Source organism: Phasianus colchicus, chromosome 17 (assembly GCF_987193195.1).
Source record: "Phasianus colchicus chromosome 17, bPhaCol1.hap1.1, whole genome shotgun sequence".
Classification (NCBI taxonomy): Eukaryota; Metazoa; Chordata; class Aves; order Galliformes; family Phasianidae; genus Phasianus; species Phasianus colchicus.
The window spans coordinates 5,265,512-5,281,998 of record NC_143452.1 but is presented as its reverse complement, the minus strand read 5'-3'; the positions used below and the strand labels follow the sequence as shown (position 1 = coordinate 5,281,998).

The window sequence follows — 16,487 nt, the reverse complement described above, 5'->3', positions numbered from 1 at the left end:
CCTCAGAGAGCAAGGCGATGCTCACAGTCTGCCACAGCAGTTACTTTCAGCTTTGGCTGAACGGCCACCACTTGCGAAGACCAACATGGAAACGCGGGAAAAGCAGCTGCATCTCAGGGAGGGACGTGAAGCCGACCGGTTCATCGCCCTGCCACTGCCAGCCCAAGCCAGGGATGTTTTGACCAGCCACTGAAAGAGGCAGCACCGGGTTTAAAAGCTTTGTTTCCCTTTTATTTTAAACTAAGGGATTTGGGTTGTATTTAGTATACATTTCAACAGAATGTAAAATAGGTTGGCTACTGCTAATCGCTAAAGACATACGGTGACTTCAGCTAATGATCAACATTTTGAAACAGGTATCGAGCTGAAGGACCCTGAGGGAATGCAGCGTCCCCAGCTCTTGCCATACATGAAGTCCTGCACAGGTGAAGTCCTCTTTGCTTGTAACGCATCAGAAGCCCTTCCCTTCCAGCTTCGTAACTTCCTCTCCAATGTCCATGAAAGGGAAAGCACGGCCATGCCAGAAAACCAGACCGTACAGTCCGCTGCATTTGGAGCACCTCTGAGGAAGCATTCCAGGTGATTCTTCTGTCCTTTGTGGCTTACTGCTCAGGCCCTTACCGTTTCTTTTTGCTTTCCTTCTTGGCTTTCTTGCTTAGCTGTGCAGCACTTGCCTTTGGTTTCTTCACCGTCTCCCAAGTCTTAGACTCAAAGCCGTCCGAGTCCTACAAGAATCAATTCAGAAACAGTCAGGGAACCTTCTAACAATTGCCAGACTGCTCGCTTTGGGAATTCAAGTCACCTGACTGGGCAGCTTAGGATGCCAGTGCGGGAAATTGCCTTCCTGACATTGGGGCACACCAGAAACTCCACCTCTATCTTGTTCCCAAAAATCCCACGCAAACTACAGTCTAAAGGCCTTTCCTGCAACACAGTCCCTGCACAGGGGAACGCCCCGACTGGCACCTCATAGGCCACAGCAGCAGCAGGACAGTAAGATGAGCTTGCACCTCAAGGCTCCTTGCGTGCCAGCAGGAACAGCACGCACACGGAAGGAAGGACAGAACAAACTGCGGCACTCTCAGCAATGCTGGGGCACACTACCGTAGGCAACAGCTACAGATTGTTCCCTCCCAGCCTACTTGCTCAGCATTTCTATCAATCTCTGTCAAACAGAGCGCTACTTACTGTCTTTGCGGACTTGGAAAATGGCAGGATGATGGCCAACACGCAGAGAAGCTGGAAAACGGCTCCAAAGAAGAGTCCGTAGCGCAGCACGTTCTCCATTAGTGTGGGCTCAGGGATCTCAGGTGGCGAGAAATGCAGTTCAGCTGCCATAGCGCAGACAGCCTGCTGCTCTGCTGCTCTCAAGGAGGCTGCTTTCTACAAGGGGGAAAAAAGACTCATCATTCCTATCACGCACTCCGACGCTGTTACTGCCTGCTAGCAATAATTCCCAGCCTCACTTAGAGACGTGCTCTGAAGATACCCTGGGTCTTCCCACCCAATAACAAAGAGGGACACAAAATTTCAGGGAAGGCTTAACAGGCAGGAATAAACGTATCCCTGAGGTTGATCACACACGTGTGACGACTGCCTTATTAATATTAACAATAATATTATTAATACGATGACAGTTACACTTTTTCATGTACCTGGCTATGTATGTATCACGGCCTTGCTGCTGCTGTGCTGTACAACACCGAGCACAGAAATAAAGCACGCAGAAAGCCGATCTGCTGAGGACAGTGGGATGAGCTGTGCTTAACCAGCACTGTTTGGGAGCACGCCTAAGCGGTGCAGCGGTGCTTACTGTAAAGTAAGGCACACCTACCTTGCAATGGCCACGCGGGATGCTTGAGACACAGTCACAGACTGTTCTCCTGAGGCCCAACTTAATGTCACAGCCACTCACACTCTGCTCCTCAACACTCTGCAACACAAAAGTCACAAGGGGGAAATTCAATTAATCGGAGACGCCATTGGACCTCCGTGCTCACGGCAGTCGCACTCATGTCTTCAGATGATAAATCAGACGTGAGCTTACCGAGTGAGCACTGCTAACTTCCAGTTGATAGGAGCAATCTACCCCTAGCTCTAAAGTATGAACAGTAACCTATGCCTAACACTAAAAGACTACAAGTAACCTACGCCTAACTCTAAAATAAGAACAGGAACCTATGCCTAACACGAAAATACAAACAACTGTCTACTCCTAACACTAAAACTAAACTTAACACTAAAATCAACAAGAAAACCAGGGACTGGGACATAACAGGGTTAAGATGGCACTGGGGGCCCACAGAACTTGGCTCCAGAGGAGGCTCGAAGGAGGAGCAGCTGTTAAGTAATGCCACCCAGCTAATGCTGGGGGCGGGGGCCGCGCAGCGGGTAAGGAGCCGAGCGCCTGGACCAGCGACGGCGCCAATGAGGGGCCTGGCACGGTGGTGTGGTGCCAGGCCAGCTGTGCCGCAGGCGGATCCACCTCCATCGGCTCATCCAGAGGTGGATCCACCTCCATGGGCTCATCCAGAGGTGGATCCACCTCCATGGGCTCATCCAGAGGTGGATCCACCTCCATCGGCTCATCCAGAGGTGGATCCACCTCCATCGGCTCCACCGTGGTGGTCACAGTGCTGGTCCAGGCGCGATGGAAACAGACTCTCTTTTCACTCCTCCTCCGCCTGATGGTCATGGCCAGCCCCCTCCTCGGCTTCGCTACTGGGGCCCCCAGCTCTCTCTTCCTCTTGAAAAGAGGGCAACCTTCGCCCCTCGCACTCTTCGCTCCTGACATGGCTGCTAACTGCCAGAGCTTTCAGAGGCGAGTGCGTTGTCCGGGGCAGCGGTGACCAAGGTGACAGCTGGCGAGGGTTCTAAAATGGCAGCCGCACTGCTGGCACTGGCGTTCCACATAGGATGAGGAGGGGGCTGGACGACAGGGCACGGCACGGCACCTAGAAGGCACTCCCTGTGCACAGCAGGCAGCCCTTCTCTCCGCCAAGCAAGAGGGCACAGAGGAGCCGGCCCCCACAAAAGGGCCCTCAGCATCCTGCACCCTCGCCCTTCTTCCACAAGGGAATCTTTTGGGGCTGGGACACGCAGCGCACAGCGCCATGTTCAGGGCTCTCCTGACCTCAGCACCAAGAACAGCAGGCTCCAAAGGGACCTGACTACGCCTGCCTCCTGGAGACCGAAGCTCCGGGTTCCACTTTAGCATCCACTGCCCCCTCTTGCACCTCACGCTTCGGGTTGCAACCATTCCCTACAATAAACATGGCCAGCTGAATTTTGATTAAAATCACTCTGACTCAATTCCAAATCCGCACAGAATGCTGGCACGTACACGGGGCCACGCCGGCTCACCCGTCCTCAGCGGGGACCCACAGACGTAGAACAGCATCAACGGAGCAGGCAGAAATGTGACGTGCTCCTGACCGACGGCACTCTTAAAACCTGCCTCTCCCGCTGAGGGACGTCCAGAGGAAGTCTTGACAGCGTCTTTACAAACCTTCGTTCAGCTCCACAGCCTCAGGCCAACGCAGCACCCAGGCGTGTCGCTCCATTCCTCGCCCGGGCTTTGCTGGGCACCGCTCCCTGCGGGGACTGCTCCTCCAGGCGCCTGAAACACCAACAAAGCTCGGCACTCGCGCGGCCTTCCCTGACGGCAAGCTGCCCCCCGGCCCCCGCAGCGCTCGGTGGCACCGCACGCATCGCCTCCGCGCGCCGGCAGCGCCGCCAGCTCCTCCCCCGAGCGCCCCGCGATGCCCCCGCACCGAGGCCCGACCCCGTTCCCAGCACGCAGCCCGCTCCTCCCGGCCCCGCTCACCGCCCGCGCGCCGCCATGCCGCGCTGCCCCGGAAGTGCTCTCCGCCGCCACGAAGCACTTCCTGCCCCGGCCCTAGCAACCGCCTGCGGCGTCACGTTGCTAAGGGCGGCCTGGGGACGGCCGGGACCTGGAGGGGGCAGGGGGAGCCGGGGGGGTCCGCTGCCGGATTCCTCTCGGATGGCGCCGGCGGCATGCAGCTTGTCTCCTCCTTTCCTTTCTTTCCCTTTCCCTTTCCCGTCCCTTTCCCTTTCCCTTTCCCTTCACTCCCCTTCCCTCCCCTCACCTGCCCTTCCCTACGCTACCTTCTCCTTTTTTCCTTTCCTTTTCCTTTCTTCCCTTTTCTCTTCCTTCCCTTCCCCTCCACAGTTCCCTTTTTCGGTCCTTCCCTCTCTTACTTTCTTCCCCCCATACCCCGCCCCTCCCTTCCGTTTTCTGTCAGTCCACACTCAGGATGCAGATCTCAAATGGACATGCCTGCAGAAGATCATCTACACAGGCAATAAATGCCTTGTGCTGTGCTTCCCTGCTTTGTGCTCTTGAAAGACTCTGATTTGTTTTGCCCTTCCCCAGCCCCAAAGTATCGGGAGGGCCTGGCCGGCTTTGCTGCGGAGCCTTATCATCCCACAGTCTGAGGGCTTGGGGGAAAAGCTCAGCAGCTACGTAGCTGCCAAGGGCAGATTTCATGCCCTGGGCTTCACACAGCCCGGCTCTCCCCGCTCTGCTCTGCGCTCCTGGCATCTCCTGCAGCCCCTGTGCTGCGACAAACACGAGCGGGGCTCGGGCCCAGTGCTCCCCCTGCTGCACGCCCTCCCACATCCCCATGTGCTGCACCCACACCAGCTGCCCCAGCCCCGCAGCCCTCCTGCAGGCAGCGCAGCCCCAGGCACCGGGCTCGGCCCCAGCCCCCAGGAGCTGCTGGACGTGACTCAGCCCCCGCTGGATCCAGACCCAAACCGAAGATGCAATTATGACCCATAAATATTTGAATTTGGTTTCCCTCCTTTGCAGCCAGCTCCTTGGCTGCACACAGCCCCACAGTCCGCTCTTTCATCCCCAGCAGTGCAGCAGGCAGGCAGGCAGGCAGGCAGGCAGGCAGGCAGAAGGCAGCGCCTTGTAGCACGCTGTACCGAGCCCACCGTGCAGCCTCCTTCGTGGAAGGAGGAAGACGCCGACGCGCCAGTTGAAAATGGCAGACAGACACTCTTGACGTGCAGCCTCTCCTCTCTCGGGCTCCGGCTCAGCAATGTGCCCTCGCAGCACCCCGACGCTCAACACGCGGCGCTGCCCATAACGCGCTTGAAGCCATGGCAGCTGAAGCAGCGCAGCACGGCTCGCTGCCCTCCCGGCTCACGCCTGAGCTCTGGGCCCGAGGCGCGTTCACCTGCAGCCCTCCCGCTGCCCTCTCCTCCTGCCCCACTCCCAGCGCTGCTCTACACACCAGCCCAACCACACTCCAACTCCTTGCGGCTCAACACGAGGCTGACCTGCAGGCCATGGCTGCCCAAAGACGGAGCTGGCCTTCCCAGGGCAAACAGGAACAGCCGGCACTACAGAAGGCTGAAAAAGCCAGCGGGGAAGAGAGACAAGCTCAAGGGGCTGAGTGCAGGGACACTCTTCTTCCTCGTGCGCTGCTTCCTCTCCTTTTGTTTCTCTCAGGCCTCAGAGAGCAAGGCGATGCTCACAGTCTGCCACAGCAGTTACTTTCAGCTTTGGCTGAACGGCCACCACTTGCGAAGACCAACATGGAAACGCGGGAAAAGCAGCTGCATCTCAGGGAGGGACGTGAAGCCGACCGGTTCATCGCCCTGCCACTGCCAGCCCAAGCCAGGGATGTTTTGACCAGCCACTGAAAGAGGCAGCACCGGGTTTAAAAGCTTTGTTTCCCTTTTATTTTAAACTAAGGGATTTGGGTTGTATTTAGTATACATTTCAACAGAATGTAAAATAGGTTGGCTACTGCTAATCGCTAAAGACATACGGTGACTTCAGCTAATGATCAACATTTTGAAACAGGTATCGAGCTGAAGGACCCTGAGGGAATGCAGCGTCCCCAGCTCTTGCCATACATGAAGTCCTGCACAGGTGAAGTCCTCTTTGCTTGTAACGCATCAGAAGCCCTTCCCTTCCAGCTTCGTAACTTCCTCTCCAATGTCCATGAAAGGGAAAGCACGGCCATGCCAGAAAACCAGACCGTACAGTCCGCTGCATTTGGAGCACCTCTGAGGAAGCATTCCAGGTGATTCTTCTGTCCTTTGTGGCTTACTGCTCAGGCCCTTACCGTTTCTTTTTGCTTTCCTTCTTGGCTTTCTTGCTTAGCTGTGCAGCACTTGCCTTTGGTTTCTTCACCGTCTCCCAAGTCTTAGACTCAAAGCCGTCCGAGTCCTACAAGAATCAATTCAGAAACAGTCAGGGAACCTTCTAACAATTGCCAGACTGCTCGCTTTGGGAATTCAAGTCACCTGACTGGGCAGCTTAGGATGCCAGTGCGGGAAATTGCCTTCCTGACATTGGGGCACACCAGAAACTCCACCTCTATCTTGTTCCCAAAAATCCCACGCAAACTACAGTCTAAAGGCCTTTCCTGCAACACAGTCCCTGCACAGGGGAACGCCCCGACTGGCACCTCATAGGCCACAGCAGCAGCAGGACAGTAAGATGAGCTTGCACCTCAAGGCTCCTTGCGTGCCAGCAGGAACAGCACGCACACGGAAGGAAGGACAGAACAAACTGCGGCACTCTCAGCAATGCTGGGGCACACTACCGTAGGCAACAGCTACAGATTGTTCCCTCCCAGCCTACTTGCTCAGCATTTCTATCAATCTCTGTCAAACAGAGCGCTACTTACTGTCTTTGCGGACTTGGAAAATGGCAGGATGATGGCCAACACGCAGAGAAGCTGGAAAACGGCTCCAAAGAAGAGTCCGTAGCGCAGCACGTTCTCCATTAGTGTGGGCTCAGGGATCTCAGGTGGCGAGAAATGCAGTTCAGCTGCCATAGCGCAGACAGCCTGCTGCTCTGCTGCTCTCAAGGAGGCTGCTTTCTACAAGGGGGAAAAAAGACTCATCATTCCTATCACGCACTCCGACGCTGTTACTGCCTGCTAGCAATAATTCCCAGCCTCACTTAGAGACGTGCTCTGAAGATACCCTGGGTCTTCCCACCCAATAACAAAGAGGGACACAAAATTTCAGGGAAGGCTTAACAGGCAGGAATAAACGTATCCCTGAGGTTGATCACACACGTGTGACGACTGCCTTATTAATATTAACAATAATATTATTAATACGATGACAGTTACACTTTTTCATGTACCTGGCTATGTATGTATCACGGCCTTGCTGCTGCTGTGCTGTACAACACCGAGCACAGAAATAAAGCACGCAGAAAGCCGATCTGCTGAGGACAGTGGGATGAGCTGTGCTTAACCAGCACTGTTTGGGAGCACGCCTAAGCGGTGCAGCGGTGCTTACTGTAAAGTAAGGCACACCTACCTTGCAATGGCCACGCGGGATGCTTGAGACACAGTCACAGACTGTTCTCCTGAGGCCCAACTTAATGTCACAGCCACTCACACTCTGCTCCTCAACACTCTGCAACACAAAAGTCACAAGGGGGAAATTCAATTAATCGGAGACGCCATTGGACCTCCGTGCTCACGGCAGTCGCACTCATGTCTTCAGATGATAAATCAGACGTGAGCTTACCGAGTGAGCACTGCTAACTTCCAGTTGATAGGAGCAATCTACCCCTAGCTCTAAAGTATGAACAGTAACCTATGCCTAACACTAAAAGACTACAAGTAACCTACGCCTAACTCTAAAATAAGAACAGGAACCTATGCCTAACACGAAAATACAAACAACTGTCTACTCCTAACACTAAAACTAAACTTAACACTAAAATCAACAAGAAAACCAGGGACTGGGACATAACAGGGTTAAGATGGCACTGGGGGCCCACAGAACTTGGCTCCAGAGGAGGCTCGAAGGAGGAGCAGCTGTTAAGTAATGCCACCCAGCTAATGCTGGGGGCGGGGGCCGCGCAGCGGGTAAGGAGCCGAGCGCCTGGACCAGCGACGGTGGAGCTGCGACGGCGCCAATGAGGGGCCTGGCACGGTGGTGTGGTGCCAGGCCAGCTGTGCCGCAGGCGGATCCACCTCCATCGGCTCATCCAGAGGTGGATCCACCTCCATGGGCTCATCCAGAGGTGGATCCACCTCCATGGGCTCATCCAGAGGTGGATCCACCTCCATCGGCTCATCCAGAGGTGGATCCACCTCCATCGGCTCCACCGTGGTGGTCACAGTGCTGGTCCAGGCGCGATGGAAACAGACTCTCTTTTCACTCCTCCTCCGCCTGATGGTCATGGCCAGCCCCCTCCTCGGCTTCGCTACTGGGGCCCCCAGCTCTCTCTTCCTCTTGAAAAGAGGGCAACCTTCGCCCCTCGCACTCTTCGCTCCTGACATGGCTGCTAACTGCCAGAGCTTTCAGAGGCGAGTGCGTTGTCCGGGGCAGCGGTGACCAAGGTGACAGCTGGCGAGGGTTCTAAAATGGCAGCCGCACTGCTGGCACTGGCGTTCCACATAGGATGAGGAGGGGGCTGGACGACAGGGCACGGCACGGCACCTAGAAGGCACTCCCTGTGCACAGCAGGCAGCCCTTCTCTCCGCCAAGCAAGAGGGCACAGAGGAGCCGGCCCCCACAAAAGGGCCCTCAGCATCCTGCACCCTCGCCCTTCTTCCACAAGGGAATCTTTTGGGGCTGGGACACGCAGCGCACAGCGCCATGTTCAGGGCTCTCCTGACCTCAGCACCAAGAACAGCAGGCTCCAAAGGGACCTGACTACGCCTGCCTCCTGGAGACCGAAGCTCCGGGTTCCACTTTAGCATCCACTGCCCCCTCTTGCACCTCACGCTTCGGGTTGCAACCATTCCCTACAATAAACATGGCCAGCTGAATTTTGATTAAAATCACTCTGACTCAATTCCAAATCCGCACAGAATGCTGGCACGTACACGGGGCCACGCCGGCTCACCCGTCCTCAGCGGGGACCCACAGACGTAGAACAGCATCAACGGAGCAGGCAGAAATGTGACGTGCTCCTGACCGACGGCACTCTTAAAACCTGCCTCTCCCGCTGAGGGACGTCCAGAGGAAGTCTTGACAGCGTCTTTACAAACCTTCGTTCAGCTCCACAGCCTCAGGCCAACGCAGCACCCAGGCGTGTCGCTCCATTCCTCGCCCGGGCTTTGCTGGGCACCGCTCCCTGCGGGGACTGCTCCTCCAGGCGCCTGAAACACCAACAAAGCTCGGCACTCGCGCGGCCTTCCCTGACGGCAAGCTGCCCCCCGGCCCCCGCAGCGCTCGGTGGCACCGCACGCATCGCCTCCGCGCGCCGGCAGCGCCGCCAGCTCCTCCCCCGAGCGCCCCGCGATGCCCCCGCACCGAGGCCCGACCCCGTTCCCAGCACGCAGCCCGCTCCTCCCGGCCCCGCTCACCGCCCGCGCGCCGCCATGCCGCGCTGCCCCGGAAGTGCTCTCCGCCGCCACGAAGCACTTCCTGCCCCGGCCCTAGCAACCGCCTGCGGCGTCACGTTGCTAAGGGCGGCCTGGGGACGGCCGGGACCTGGAGGGGGCAGGGGGAGCCGGGGGGGTCCGCTGCCGGATTCCTCTCGGATGGCGCCGGCGGCATGCAGCTTGTCTCCTCCTTTCCTTTCTTTCCCTTTCCCTTTCCCGTCCCTTTCCCTTTCCCTTTCCCTTCACTCCCCTTCCCTCCCCTCACCTGCCCTTCCCTACGCTACCTTCTCCTTTTTTCCTTTCCTTTTCCTTTCTTCCCTTTTCTCTTCCTTCCCTTCCCCTCCACAGTTCCCTTTTTCGGTCCTTCCCTCTCTTACTTTCTTCCCCCCATACCCCGCCCCTCCCTTCCGTTTTCTGTCAGTCCACACTCAGGATGCAGATCTCAAATGGACATGCCTGCAGAAGATCATCTACACAGGCAATAAATGCCTTGTGCTGTGCTTCCCTGCTTTGTGCTCTTGAAAGACTCTGATTTGTTTTGCCCTTCCCCAGCCCCAAAGTATCGGGAGGGCCTGGCCGGCTTTGCTGCGGAGCCTTATCATCCCACAGTCTGAGGGCTTGGGGGAAAAGCTCAGCAGCTACGTAGCTGCCAAGGGCAGATTTCATGCCCTGGGCTTCACACAGCCCGGCTCTCCCCGCTCTGCTCTGCGCTCCTGGCATCTCCTGCAGCCCCTGTGCTGCGACAAACACGAGCGGGGCTCGGGCCCAGTGCTCCCCCTGCTGCACGCCCTCCCACATCCCCATGTGCTGCACCCACACCAGCTGCCCCAGCCCCGCAGCCCTCCTGCAGGCAGCGCAGCCCCAGGCACCGGGCTCGGCCCCAGCCCCCAGGAGCTGCTGGACGTGACTCAGCCCCCGCTGGATCCAGACCCAAACCGAAGATGCAATTATGACCCATAAATATTTGAATTTGGTTTCCCTCCTTTGCAGCCAGCTCCTTGGCTGCACACAGCCCCACAGTCCGCTCTTTCATCCCCAGCAGTGCAGCAGGCAGGCAGGCAGGCAGGCAGGCAGGCAGGCAGAAGGCAGCGCCTTGTAGCACGCTGTACCGAGCCCACCGTGCAGCCTCCTTCGTGGAAGGAGGAAGACGCCGACGCGCCAGTTGAAAATGGCAGACAGACACTCTTGACGTGCAGCCTCTCCTCTCTCGGGCTCCGGCTCAGCAATGTGCCCTCGCAGCACCCCGACGCTCAACACGCGGCGCTGCCCATAACGCGCTTGAAGCCATGGCAGCTGAAGCAGCGCAGCACGGCTCGCTGCCCTCCCGGCTCACGCCTGAGCTCTGGGCCCGAGGCGCGTTCACCTGCAGCCCTCCCGCTGCCCTCTCCTCCTGCCCCACTCCCAGCGCTGCTCTACACACCAGCCCAACCACACTCCAACTCCTTGCGGCTCAACACGAGGCTGACCTGCAGGCCATGGCTGCCCAAAGACGGAGCTGGCCTTCCCAGGGCAAACAGGAACAGCCGGCACTACAGAAGGCTGAAAAAGCCAGCGGGGAAGAGAGACAAGCTCAAGGGGCTGAGTGCAGGGACACTCTTCTTCCTCGTGCGCTGCTTCCTCTCCTTTTGTTTCTCTCAGGCCTCAGAGAGCAAGGCGATGCTCACAGTCTGCCACAGCAGTTACTTTCAGCTTTGGCTGAACGGCCACCACTTGCGAAGACCAACATGGAAACGCGGGAAAAGCAGCTGCATCTCAGGGAGGGACGTGAAGCCGACCGGTTCATCGCCCTGCCACTGCCAGCCCAAGCCAGGGATGTTTTGACCAGCCACTGAAAGAGGCAGCACCGGGTTTAAAAGCTTTGTTTCCCTTTTATTTTAAACTAAGGGATTTGGGTTGTATTTAGTATACATTTCAACAGAATGTAAAATAGGTTGGCTACTGCTAATCGCTAAAGACATACGGTGACTTCAGCTAATGATCAACATTTTGAAACAGGTATCGAGCTGAAGGACCCTGAGGGAATGCAGCGTCCCCAGCTCTTGCCATACATGAAGTCCTGCACAGGTGAAGTCCTCTTTGCTTGTAACGCATCAGAAGCCCTTCCCTTCCAGCTTCGTAACTTCCTCTCCAATGTCCATGAAAGGGAAAGCACGGCCATGCCAGAAAACCAGACCGTACAGTCCGCTGCATTTGGAGCACCTCTGAGGAAGCATTCCAGGTGATTCTTCTGTCCTTTGTGGCTTACTGCTCAGGCCCTTACCGTTTCTTTTTGCTTTCCTTCTTGGCTTTCTTGCTTAGCTGTGCAGCACTTGCCTTTGGTTTCTTCACCGTCTCCCAAGTCTTAGACTCAAAGCCGTCCGAGTCCTACAAGAATCAATTCAGAAACAGTCAGGGAACCTTCTAACAATTGCCAGACTGCTCGCTTTGGGAATTCAAGTCACCTGACTGGGCAGCTTAGGATGCCAGTGCGGGAAATTGCCTTCCTGACATTGGGGCACACCAGAAACTCCACCTCTATCTTGTTCCCAAAAATCCCACGCAAACTACAGTCTAAAGGCCTTTCCTGCAACACAGTCCCTGCACAGGGGAACGCCCCGACTGGCACCTCATAGGCCACAGCAGCAGCAGGACAGTAAGATGAGCTTGCACCTCAAGGCTCCTTGCGTGCCAGCAGGAACAGCACGCACACGGAAGGAAGGACAGAACAAACTGCGGCACTCTCAGCAATGCTGGGGCACACTACCGTAGGCAACAGCTACAGATTGTTCCCTCCCAGCCTACTTGCTCAGCATTTCTATCAATCTCTGTCAAACAGAGCGCTACTTACTGTCTTTGCGGACTTGGAAAATGGCAGGATGATGGCCAACACGCAGAGAAGCTGGAAAACGGCTCCAAAGAAGAGTCCGTAGCGCAGCACGTTCTCCATTAGTGTGGGCTCAGGGATCTCAGGTGGCGAGAAATGCAGTTCAGCTGCCATAGCGCAGACAGCCTGCTGCTCTGCTGCTCTCAAGGAGGCTGCTTTCTACAAGGGGGAAAAAAGACTCATCATTCCTATCACGCACTCCGACGCTGTTACTGCCTGCTAGCAATAATTCCCAGCCTCACTTAGAGACGTGCTCTGAAGATACCCTGGGTCTTCCCACCCAATAACAAAGAGGGACACAAAATTTCAGGGAAGGCTTAACAGGCAGGAATAAACGTATCCCTGAGGTTGATCACACACGTGTGACGACTGCCTTATTAATATTAACAATAATATTATTAATACGATGACAGTTACACTTTTTCATGTACCTGGCTATGTATGTATCACGGCCTTGCTGCTGCTGTGCTGTACAACACCGAGCACAGAAATAAAGCACGCAGAAAGCCGATCTGCTGAGGACAGTGGGATGAGCTGTGCTTAACCAGCACTGTTTGGGAGCACGCCTAAGCGGTGCAGCGGTGCTTACTGTAAAGTAAGGCACACCTACCTTGCAATGGCCACGCGGGATGCTTGAGACACAGTCACAGACTGTTCTCCTGAGGCCCAACTTAATGTCACAGCCACTCACACTCTGCTCCTCAACACTCTGCAACACAAAAGTCACAAGGGGGAAATTCAATTAATCGGAGACGCCATTGGACCTCCGTGCTCACGGCAGTCGCACTCATGTCTTCAGATGATAAATCAGACGTGAGCTTACCGAGTGAGCACTGCTAACTTCCAGTTGATAGGAGCAATCTACCCCTAGCTCTAAAGTATGAACAGTAACCTATGCCTAACACTAAAAGACTACAAGTAACCTACGCCTAACTCTAAAATAAGAACAGGAACCTATGCCTAACACGAAAATACAAACAACTGTCTACTCCTAACACTAAAACTAAACTTAACACTAAAATCAACAAGAAAACCAGGGACTGGGACATAACAGGGTTAAGATGGCACTGGGGGCCCACAGAACTTGGCTCCAGAGGAGGCTCGAAGGAGGAGCAGCTGTTAAGTAATGCCACCCAGCTAATGCTGGGGGCGGGGGCCGCGCAGCGGGTAAGGAGCCGAGCGCCTGGACCAGCGACGGTGGAGCTGCGACGGCGCCAATGAGGGGCCTGGCACGGTGGTGTGGTGCCAGGCCAGCTGTGCCGCAGGCGGATCCACCTCCATCGGCTCATCCAGAGGTGGATCCACCTCCATGGGCTCATCCAGAGGTGGATCCACCTCCATGGGCTCATCCAGAGGTGGATCCACCTCCATCGGCTCATCCAGAGGTGGATCCACCTCCATCGGCTCCACCGTGGTGGTCACAGTGCTGGTCCAGGCGCGATGGAAACAGACTCTCTTTTCACTCCTCCTCCGCCTGATGGTCATGGCCAGCCCCCTCCTCGGCTTCGCTACTGGGGCCCCCAGCTCTCTCTTCCTCTTGAAAAGAGGGCAACCTTCGCCCCTCGCACTCTTCGCTCCTGACATGGCTGCTAACTGCCAGAGCTTTCAGAGGCGAGTGCGTTGTCCGGGGCAGCGGTGACCAAGGTGACAGCTGGCGAGGGTTCTAAAATGGCAGCCGCACTGCTGGCACTGGCGTTCCACATAGGATGAGGAGGGGGCTGGACGACAGGGCACGGCACGGCACCTAGAAGGCACTCCCTGTGCACAGCAGGCAGCCCTTCTCTCCGCCAAGCAAGAGGGCACAGAGGAGCCGGCCCCCACAAAAGGGCCCTCAGCATCCTGCACCCTCGCCCTTCTTCCACAAGGGAATCTTTTGGGGCTGGGACACGCAGCGCACAGCGCCATGTTCAGGGCTCTCCTGACCTCAGCACCAAGAACAGCAGGCTCCAAAGGGACCTGACTACGCCTGCCTCCTGGAGACCGAAGCTCCGGGTTCCACTTTAGCATCCACTGCCCCCTCTTGCACCTCACGCTTCGGGTTGCAACCATTCCCTACAATAAACATGGCCAGCTGAATTTTGATTAAAATCACTCTGACTCAATTCCAAATCCGCACAGAATGCTGGCACGTACACGGGGCCACGCCGGCTCACCCGTCCTCAGCGGGGACCCACAGACGTAGAACAGCATCAACGGAGCAGGCAGAAATGTGACGTGCTCCTGACCGACGGCACTCTTAAAACCTGCCTCTCCCGCTGAGGGACGTCCAGAGGAAGTCTTGACAGCGTCTTTACAAACCTTCGTTCAGCTCCACAGCCTCAGGCCAACGCAGCACCCAGGCGTGTCGCTCCATTCCTCGCCCGGGCTTTGCTGGGCACCGCTCCCTGCGGGGACTGCTCCTCCAGGCGCCTGAAACACCAACAAAGCTCGGCACTCGCGCGGCCTTCCCTGACGGCAAGCTGCCCCCCGGCCCCCGCAGCGCTCGGTGGCACCGCACGCATCGCCTCCGCGCGCCGGCAGCGCCGCCAGCTCCTCCCCCGAGCGCCCCGCGATGCCCCCGCACCGAGGCCCGACCCCGTTCCCAGCACGCAGCCCGCTCCTCCCGGCCCCGCTCACCGCCCGCGCGCCGCCATGCCGCGCTGCCCCGGAAGTGCTCTCCGCCGCCACGAAGCACTTCCTGCCCCGGCCCTAGCAACCGCCTGCGGCGTCACGTTGCTAAGGGCGGCCTGGGGACGGCCGGGACCTGGAGGGGGCAGGGGGAGCCGGGGGGGTCCGCTGCCGGATTCCTCTCGGATGGCGCCGGCGGCATGCAGCTTGTCTCCTCCTTTCCTTTCTTTCCCTTTCCCTTTCCCGTCCCTTTCCCTTTCCCTTTCCCTTCACTCCCCTTCCCTCCCCTCACCTGCCCTTCCCTACGCTACCTTCTCCTTTTTTCCTTTCCTTTTCCTTTCTTCCCTTTTCTCTTCCTTCCCTTCCCCTCCACAGTTCCCTTTTTCGGTCCTTCCCTCTCTTACTTTCTTCCCCCCATACCCCGCCCCTCCCTTCCGTTTTCTGTCAGTCCACACTCAGGATGCAGATCTCAAATGGACATGCCTGCAGAAGATCATCTACACAGGCAATAAATGCCTTGTGCTGTGCTTCCCTGCTTTGTGCTCTTGAAAGACTCTGATTTGTTTTGCCCTTCCCCAGCCCCAAAGTATCGGGAGGGCCTGGCCGGCTTTGCTGCGGAGCCTTATCATCCCACAGTCTGAGGGCTTGGGGGAAAAGCTCAGCAGCTACGTAGCTGCCAAGGGCAGATTTCATGCCCTGGGCTTCACACAGCCCGGCTCTCCCCGCTCTGCTCTGCGCTCCTGGCATCTCCTGCAGCCCCTGTGCTGCGACAAACACGAGCGGGGCTCGGGCCCAGTGCTCCCCCTGCTGCACGCCCTCCCACATCCCCATGTGCTGCACCCACACCAGCTGCCCCAGCCCCGCAGCCCTCCTGCAGGCAGCGCAGCCCCAGGCACCGGGCTCGGCCCCAGCCCCCAGGAGCTGCTGGACGTGACTCAGCCCCCGCTGGATCCAGACCCAAACCGAAGATGCAATTATGACCCATAAATATTTGAATTTGGTTTCCCTCCTTTGCAGCCAGCTCCTTGGCTGCACACAGCCCCACAGTCCGCTCTTTCATCCCCAGCAGTGCAGCAGGCAGGCAGGCAGGCAGGCAGGCAGGCAGGCAGAAGGCAGCGCCTTGTAGCACGCTGTACCGAGCCCACCGTGCAGCCTCCTTCGTGGAAGGAGGAAGACGCCGACGCGCCAGTTGAAAATGGCAGACAGACACTCTTGACGTGCAGCCTCTCCTCTCTCGGGCTCCGGCTCAGCAATGTGCCCTCGCAGCACCCCGACGCTCAACACGCGGCGCTGCCCATAACGCGCTTGAAGCCATGGCAGCTGAAGCAGCGCAGCACGGCTCGCTGCCCTCCCGGCTCACGCCTGAGCTCTGGGCCCGAGGCGCGTTCACCTGCAGCCCTCCCGCTGCCCTCTCCTCCTGCCCCACTCCCAGCGCTGCTCTACACACCAGCCCAACCACACTCCAACTCCTTGCGGCTCAACACGAGGCTGACCTGCAGGCCATGGCTGCCCAAAGACGGAGCTGGCCTTCCCAGGGCAAACAGGAACAGCCGGCACTACAGAAGGCTGAAAAAGCCAGCGGGGAAGAGAGACAAGCTCAAGGGGCTGAGTGCAGGGACACTCTTCTTCCTCGTGCGCTGCTTCCTCTCCTTTTGTTTCTCTCAGGCCTCAGAGAG

General features: G+C 57.4%; 3 protein-coding genes across 4 annotated transcripts; all 3 read right to left on the bottom strand.

Annotated features, from left to right (window-relative positions):
* Positions 1 to 209: 209 nt before the first annotated feature.
* Positions 210 to 3,969, bottom strand: LOC149915605 (protein MANBAL-like). 2 transcript variants are annotated; one of them, XM_090152044.1, is made up of 5 exons: positions 3,827 to 3,969; positions 3,344 to 3,619; positions 1,835 to 1,933; positions 1,189 to 1,383; positions 210 to 725 (listed from the first exon to the last, which is right to left on the bottom strand). In XM_090152044.1, the coding sequence occupies exons 2-5, from the start codon at positions 3,398 to 3,400 to the stop codon at positions 618 to 620; spliced, it is 459 nt and encodes a 152-aa protein (XP_090008170.1). In that variant the 5' UTR covers positions 3,401 to 3,619; positions 3,827 to 3,969; the 3' UTR covers positions 210 to 617. The 2 variants fall into 2 exon arrangements, with proteins under 2 accessions (XP_090008170.1, XP_090008171.1); XM_090152045.1 differs by lacking the exons at positions 3,344 to 3,619; positions 3,827 to 3,969 and adding an exon at positions 2,048 to 2,297.
* Positions 3,970 to 5,692: 1,723 nt separating this feature from the next.
* On the bottom strand, positions 5,693 to 9,466 carry LOC149915604 (protein MANBAL-like). Its single transcript, XM_090152042.1, has 5 exons — positions 9,324 to 9,466; positions 8,841 to 9,116; positions 7,318 to 7,416; positions 6,672 to 6,866; positions 5,693 to 6,208 (listed from the first exon to the last, which is right to left on the bottom strand). Exons 2-5 carry the CDS (start codon positions 8,895 to 8,897, stop codon positions 6,101 to 6,103), a joined length of 459 nt encoding a protein of 152 aa, XP_090008168.1. The 5' UTR covers positions 8,898 to 9,116; positions 9,324 to 9,466; the 3' UTR covers positions 5,693 to 6,100.
* A 1,723-nt stretch (positions 9,467 to 11,189) lies between these two features.
* On the bottom strand, positions 11,190 to 14,963 carry LOC149915603 (protein MANBAL-like). The gene is made up of 5 exons (XM_090152043.1): positions 14,821 to 14,963; positions 14,338 to 14,613; positions 12,815 to 12,913; positions 12,169 to 12,363; positions 11,190 to 11,705 (listed from the first exon to the last, which is right to left on the bottom strand). Exons 2-5 carry the CDS (start codon positions 14,392 to 14,394, stop codon positions 11,598 to 11,600), a joined length of 459 nt encoding a protein of 152 aa, XP_090008169.1. The 5' UTR covers positions 14,395 to 14,613; positions 14,821 to 14,963; the 3' UTR covers positions 11,190 to 11,597.
* Between the last annotated feature and the right edge of the window lie 1,524 nt (positions 14,964 to 16,487).

Coding starts and splice junctions, on each gene's coding strand:
- LOC149915605 (XM_090152044.1), bottom strand. CDS start 3,400: ATGCTGTTCTACGTCTGTGGGTCCCCGCTGAGGACGGGTGAGCCGGCG. Junction 1,934..3,343: donor GTGAGCCGGCGTGGCCCCGT/GTACGTGCCAGC, acceptor TTTGTGTTGCAG/AGTGTTGAGGAGCAGAGTGT. Junction 726..1,188: donor TTTCCAAGTCCGCAAAGACA/GTAAGTAGCGCT, acceptor TGATTCTTGTAG/GACTCGGACGGCTTTGAGTC.
- LOC149915604 (XM_090152042.1), bottom strand. CDS start 8,897: ATGCTGTTCTACGTCTGTGGGTCCCCGCTGAGGACGGGTGAGCCGGCG. Junction 7,417..8,840: donor GTGAGCCGGCGTGGCCCCGT/GTACGTGCCAGC, acceptor TTTGTGTTGCAG/AGTGTTGAGGAGCAGAGTGT. Junction 6,209..6,671: donor TTTCCAAGTCCGCAAAGACA/GTAAGTAGCGCT, acceptor TGATTCTTGTAG/GACTCGGACGGCTTTGAGTC.
- LOC149915603 (XM_090152043.1), bottom strand. CDS start 14,394: ATGCTGTTCTACGTCTGTGGGTCCCCGCTGAGGACGGGTGAGCCGGCG. Junction 12,914..14,337: donor GTGAGCCGGCGTGGCCCCGT/GTACGTGCCAGC, acceptor TTTGTGTTGCAG/AGTGTTGAGGAGCAGAGTGT. Junction 11,706..12,168: donor TTTCCAAGTCCGCAAAGACA/GTAAGTAGCGCT, acceptor TGATTCTTGTAG/GACTCGGACGGCTTTGAGTC.